The sequence below is a fragment of the Tupaia chinensis genome, unplaced genomic scaffold (genome assembly GCF_000334495.1).
Source record: "Tupaia chinensis unplaced genomic scaffold, TupChi_1.0 Scaffold000066_1, whole genome shotgun sequence".
In the NCBI taxonomy this organism is placed as follows: Eukaryota; Metazoa; Chordata; class Mammalia; order Scandentia; family Tupaiidae; genus Tupaia; species Tupaia belangeri.
In genome coordinates this window covers 610,718-617,584 of record NW_006159525.1, presented here as the reverse complement: position 1 = coordinate 617,584, position 6,867 = coordinate 610,718, and the positions used below count along the sequence as shown (strand labels likewise).

At 50.2% G+C, this 6,867-nt stretch overlaps 1 protein-coding gene across 2 annotated transcripts in view; it reads left to right on the top strand.

Moving 5' to 3' along the window:
- The first annotated feature begins 239 nt into the window (after positions 1-239).
- The window catches only part of ZNF831 (zinc finger protein 831), an 89,987-nt gene continuing 83,359 nt past the window's right edge, over positions 240-6,867 (top strand). For both annotated transcript variants that reach the window (XM_027766274.1, XM_027766275.1), the window contains exon 1: positions 240-612. In XM_027766274.1, coding sequence (XP_027622075.1) covers positions 607-612 — 6 coding nt within the window. In that variant the 5' untranslated portion in view covers positions 240-606. The remainder of the gene's footprint in view (positions 613-6,867) is intronic.

Here is a 6,867-nt window from a genome sequence, read left to right as displayed (position 1 = left end):
ATGAAAACCCGCATATTCGGGCCCCGGCCCCACTGGGGGCTGCGGCGTCCACACACCCCTGTGCCCCGGGCAGCAGCCTGTTCTCTGCTTAGCCCTCAGGGATCAGTCACCGCCATTACCAAGACTTGAGCTGTGGCTCTTTTTTTTTTTTTTTTCTTCTCTGCGTCTCTCTTCCTGTTTTCTAAGGGCTGCTGCTGAGACGTTAAGTAACGTATAGAAAATCACTGACTTCCTACTTCAGAGCCAGACCAAGTTCTGTCGCTGCATGAGTCTCCGGGTTTCTCGGCATGGGGCTCTTCTCAGTCCACTCGGAGCCCACGCGCAGGCCAGGCAGTGGAGGCTGTCCCCCCGACTGCGTTTTCTGAGGCGCTGGGAGCATTTCTCTGTCCTCTGAGATGCAGCCTGCAGCGGGAGCTGTAGGGGGACACTGGGGCGCCGTCTCGGCAGGCAGTCACCAGTTCCCTGCACAGCGAGTGCGGGGCTCCCTGGCTGGACCTCGGGTGGCCAGCCCGTCCGACCTTGCTGGGCCTCTGGACCTTTCCCAGGGCTGGGCAGGTCATCTGTATTTGAACTGGAACCTCATTGGCTGAAAAGACAACACTCTTCATGAAGGTATGTAACACTACAACATAAGTATATGTAAAACGTCAGTTTTGTCCTAAAAAAACCCAAACTCTGTCACCCTGTGTTCTTAACGACATATTTGTCTTCAAGCCTACAGTTAAAGAAAATGCTATGTAAAGCTGGGGTCGGCCCAGTTCAGTAATTCTCTGGTGTGCATAACACCACGCTGCTATTGCAGTTCATAATGGCTGTCAGACACTAGGCCCACGATCCATGCTCTATGAAACAGGAGAGTGTTTAATGGAAATGTATTGCTTCATAAGCTGCTTCCCCCCAGTAACGGACCTAGTTAAACCACAGGTGTGAATTGGTTGGACACTTCCACTATATTAGACGAAGAACCTAAAACCTGCACCTCTGCAGGCTCATCTGAATGTGGAGATATTTGGCAGAGACCCTACGAATGGGTGCTCTCCTGAGTAGCTGCCCAAGGGTGGCCTCGGTCAGGGAGACTTTAAGGGCCAATGGACCGTGAATTATCCCCATGTGTGGGTTGCCAGCACCCAGATGAGCCGAGAGCCGAGGGCGGCGTCCTGAGAAGCAGCAGCCTTCCCCTTTGCTGTAGCAGATCTTCCTGTGAGCCTGAAACCAGACGTTGTCTGCCGAGTGCACCCGGGCCCAGGAAGCACCTTAGAGAAATGGTGTGGTCAGCCAGCTGGGACACCATACATGTCGGGACCGGCACACATGACGTGCCTCGAGCTGGTGTTTAGGACATAGTCCAGGGTCTGCAGCAGCTTTGGGTCTGCGAGGAAATGCTTAGAAGCTGGGGCGCGGAGATCTGCTTTCGTTGCATGTGTGGGAAGTTGGGGGGGTTCCTGCAGGAGGGCCCCCAGGAGCAGTTCAACCACAAGGACCTGGCTGACGGATGCTGCGGAACTGCCGAGGGGAAATGAGGTATGAGTGAACGAGCCAACCAGAGAGACTTTTCTCCTGGTGGAGAGTACCACCCAGGAGGACCAAGATGGGTGAAGGGAGTAGGGAGGCCCCTGTGTGGCCAGGGAAAAAAACCGAAACCCTGCCACATCCAGACACACCGAACCCGTTGTCTCATCCAGTCCTTTGAACAAACGAACATGGGCCCCACTTTTTAAGTGAGAAAAATACAGCACAGAGCCTTCAAATGACTGGTCTAAGGTCCCGGAGTTTGCAGGACGTCAGCGTAGACTCCAAAGCTGCTCTTGTGAGTCAGGTCGGGGAATTCCACCTGCGCTCCTGGGTGGGCAGGGCAGGGGTGGCTGAGCTGTGTGGGAAGGACACACAGGGGTGTCCAGAGCTGGCTTGGGCATTGATAGAAAGCTTTTCCTCAGCTCCGACTTGCAACCACAAGGGAGCTCCTTGCAGGCTTTCGTGTTTTCATCGCGGTTTCTTTGCAATCACTTTTATTCCTAGCACGGTGCAGCTTTATCCATAGGGTGGCCACTGAGGTCCCCTAAATGTGAGACTGCTGAGTTAGGGGAAGAGGGAACTACCTCAAGCTGTGTGGTGTGCGACGTGAGTGCTTCCACAGGGTAGGCTGTGGTGTCCACTGAGAAGGCCACAGTTTTAGGTAAATTATGGACGCTCCCTGAACTCATTTTGAGCCTATTTACTAATTTATTATTCTACGTGTTAGCTTTTTCGCTTTGCGGTAACCATAGATCCACAATACAGAGTCGTAAGACAGAGTCCAGAGAGACCCATGTACCTTCTGCCCAGTTTCCCCCAATAGTCGCATCTTGCAAATCATAGGGGACTGATGAGAACTGGGCCAGGTCCAGGGCACCTCCGCACCACGGGAAGCCCTGGCAGCCGCTCTCCCTCCCTCCTGCCCACCTTCTCTCTGTCTCATCCCCTTAACCTCTAGCGGTCACTGATCTGTTCTCCTGTTCTATGATTCGTTGTTTTGAGAATGTCGTGTAAATGCAGCTGAACAGTGCGCAGCCCTGGACTGGCTCTTCATGCACAACTTAGAATTTTCTGGAACTCTGCAGGTTGTTCTGTGTGTCAAGTCTATTCCTTTCCATCGCTGGGTGGTACTCTACGTACGGGAGTACCCAGGTCTATTCCTGTCCATCGCTGGGTGGTACTCTACGCACGGGAGTACCCAGGTCTATTCCTGTCCATCGCTGGGTGGTACTCTACACACGGGAGTACCCAGGTCTATTCCTGTCCATCGCTGGGTGGTACTCTACGCACGGGAGTACCCAGGTCTATTCCTGTCCATCGCTGGGTGGTACTCTACGCACGGGAGTACCCAGGTCTATTCCTGTCCATCGCTGGGTGGTACTCTACGCACGGGAGTACCCAGGTCTATTCCTGTCCATCGCTGGGTGGTACTCTACGCACGGGAGTACCCAGGTCTATTCCTGTCCATCGCTGGGTGGTACTCTACGCACGGGAGTACCCAGGTCTATTCCTGTCCATCGCTGGGTGGTACTCTACGCACGGGAGTACCCAGGTCTATTCCTGTCCATCGCTGGGTGGTACTCTACGCACGGGAGTACCCAGGTCTATTCCTGTCCATCGCTGGGTGGTACTCTACGCACGGGAGTACCCAGGTCTATTCCTGTCCATCGCTGGGTGGTACTCTACGCACGGGAGTACCCAGGTCTATTCCTGTCCATCGCTGGGTGGTACTCTACGCACGGGAGTACCCAGGTCTATTCCTGTCCATCGCTGGGTGGTACTCTACGCACGGGAGTACCCAGGTCTATTCCTGTCCATCGCTGGGTGGTACTCTACGCACGGGAGTACCCAGGTCTATTCCTGTCCATCGCTGGGTGGTACTCTACGCACGGGAGTACCCAGGTCTATTCCTGTCCATCGCTGGGTGGTACTCTACGCACGGGAGTACCCAGGTCTATTCCTGTCCATCGCTGGGTGGTACTCTACGCACGGGAGTACCCAGGTCTATTCCTGTCCATCGCTGGGTGGTACTCTACGCACGGGAGTACCCAGGTCTATTCCTGTCCATCGCTGGGTGGTACTCTACGCACGGGAGTACCCAGGTCTATTCCTGTCCATCGCTGGGTGGTACTCTACGCACGGGAGTACCCAGGTCTATTCCTGTCCATCGCTGGGTGGTACTCTACGCACGGGAGTACCCAGGTCTATTCCTGTCCATCGCTGGGTGGTACTCTACGCACGGGAGTACCCAGGTCTATTCCTGTCCATCGCTGGGTGGTACTCTACGCACGGGAGTACCCAGGTCTATTCCTGTCCATCGCTGGGTGGTACTCTACGCACGGGAGTACCCAGGTCTATTCCTGTCCATCGCTGGGTGGTACTCTACGCACGGGAGTACCCAGGTCTATTCCTGTCCATCGCTGGGTGGTACTCTACGCACGGGAGTACCCAGGTCTATTCCTGTCCATCGCTGGGTGGTACTCTACGCACGGGAGTACCCAGGTCTATTCCTGTCCATCGCTGGGTGGTACTCTACGCACGGGAGTACCCAGGTCTATTCCTGTCCATCGCTGGGTGGTACTCTACGCACGGGAGTACCCAGGTCTATTCCTGTCCATCGCTGGGTGGTACTCTACGCACGGGAGTACCCAGGTCTATTCCTGTCCATCGCTGGGTGGTACTCTACGCACGGGAGTACCCAGGTCTATTCCTGTCCATCGCTGGGTGGTACTCTACGCACGGGAGTACCCAGGTCTATTCCTGTCCATCGCTGGGTGGTACTCTACGCACGGGAGTACCCAGGTCTATTCCTGTCCATCGCTGGGTGGTACTCTACGCACGGGAGTACCCAGGTCTATTCCTGTCCATCGCTGGGTGGTACTCTACGCACGGGAGTACCCAGGTCTATTCCTGTCCATCGCTGGGTGGTACTCTACGCACGGGAGTACCCAGGTCTATTCCTGTCCATCGCTGGGTGGTACTCTACGCACGGGAGTACCCAGGTCTATTCCTGTCCATCGCTGGGTGGTACTCTACGCACGGGAGTACCCAGGTCTATTCCTGTCACGGGAGTACCCAGGTCTATTCGTGTCCATCGCTGGGTGGTACTCTACGCACGGGAGTAACCAGTTCTATTCCTGTCCATCGCTGGGTGGTATTCTACGCACGGGAGTACCCAGGTCTATTCCTGTCCATCGCTGGGTGGTACTCTATGCACAGGAGTACCACCACTGGTTTGAACATTCATCTGTTGAGGGGCACCTGGGCTGCGTCCAGCTTGGCTGTTGCAAATAGAACTGTAGCAAACATTTATGTCCAGGCTTTTGTGTGAGCCCAAGTCTTCATTTCTTGGGAGAAGTGCCCAGGCATCTCAATTACTTGGGTAAAGGGTAGGTGCACGTTTAACTTTTAAGAAACTGCCAATCTTTTTCTGCAATGGCTGTAACACTTCGCATCCACAGCAGCCGTGTATCCAGGGCTTCTGCATCTACCTTTGGCCTTCCACTGTTTTTACTGTAGCCGTACTATGAATGTGCAGTAGTATCTCCTCATGGTTTCATTTGGAAGGTCCTAGTGCTATATACTTTGAGTGCGTTTTCTTTTCTTTTTTTGGAGAGGCTTTTGCTATAGGGCGCATGTGCTCACCAGACAGACAGAGAGAGACAGAGAGACAGAGATGGAAAGCAAGAAATCATCCCCTCCGCTGGGGCCATGTCCACGCCGCAATCCCTTCTCCTCCATTCTCCTCTTGGGATCTTGGACATGCACACACATGCGCCCAGCATGAGTTTAAGCCACTGAGTTGGGGACTCAGACCGCGGTCGACTACGTGGGAGTCCAGCGACATAGCCATTAGGCTAACTGCTGGTCCCTTGAACATGTTTTCATCCACAGACCTTCTTTGATGGGATGTCTCTTCATGTGTTCTGCTCATTTTCTAATTGGATCATTGTTAGAATTATTTTAACTGTTAAATTGTTGTAGTTCTTTGTATCATCTAGAAATGAGTCCTTTGTCAGATAAGCTGTTTGCAAATATTTTCTTTAGGGAATGTTTTTATCCTCTTATAAGTGGGGATTTTTGTAAAGCAAAAATTTTAGATCTTGATAAGACCCAATTTATCTTTTTTTCCTTCTTCAGCACATGCTTTGATGTTAGGTCTATAAACTCTTCTCCATGCCCAAGGTCCTGGAGATTTTCTCCTATTTTCTCTTTCCAAAATCTTCATAGTTTTACATGTTATATGAGCCTATTTTACACAATGGGTTTTTTTTTTATATATAAATAAAGTAGGAGGTTTTGATTGAAGGTTTTTTGTTTTTGTTTTGAAATTTTTTGCCCATGGACATCAATTGCTCCAGTATTTGTTGAAAGGGCTAGACTCTACTAAATTGCTTTAAACTTTTTTTTTTTTTGAGAGATTTTTGCTACAGGGTGTGTGCGCTTGTCAGAAAGACAGAGAGAGAGAGAGAAAATGTGAGAAATTACCCTCCAGGAGAGATGGCCATGCCTCAATCCCTTCTCCTTCATTCTCCTCTGGGGATCTTGGGCACACACACACACACGCGCCTGGCGTGAGTTTAAGCCACTGGGTCCAGGACTTGAACCGCAGCAAGCTACATGGGAGTTCAGCGACATAGCCATTACGCTAACTGCTGGTCCCAAATTGCTTTAAACTTTTGACAAACATCTGTTGGGTTTATTTGTGCACGTCTATTTTTGTTTATTATTATTATTATATTCTATTAATCTGTGTGTCTCTCTGATAATAGATTATCTTCCTCTTGATTACTATAACTTTATAAAACCTTTTAAAATCATAGACTAATTCTTCCCACTTCAGTATCCTTTTTCAAAAATGTTTGTATTATTACAGATCCTTTGCCTTTCTATATAAATTTTAGAGTACTCTTGTCTATGTCCATAAAAATAATCATGCTACAATTTTGATAGGAATTGCATTAAGCTATGTATCAGTTTGGGGGGACTGACCTTTATACTAAGTGGAGACATAATATGTCTCTTTATTATTCAGATTTTGTTTGAGTTCTTCTCTCAGTGTTTTATTGTTTTCAGCCTGTAAGTTCTGTACATGTTTTGTTAGATTTACATTGAAGTATCTTTTTTTTTTTTGAGTATAGTGTTATTGTATTTAAATTGTAATTTCCAGTGATTTACAGCAGGTATATGGGAATATAATTGATTTTATGTGTTGGTCCTGTATCCTGTGCATATCCTGAACTCACTCATTAGTTCCAGGGAGTGTTTTTGTAGATGCCTTGGAATTGTCTATGTGGACGATTGTGCCACCTACAAGTAGGAGCCCCAGAATTTCTTCTTTTCCTTTCTGTCTCT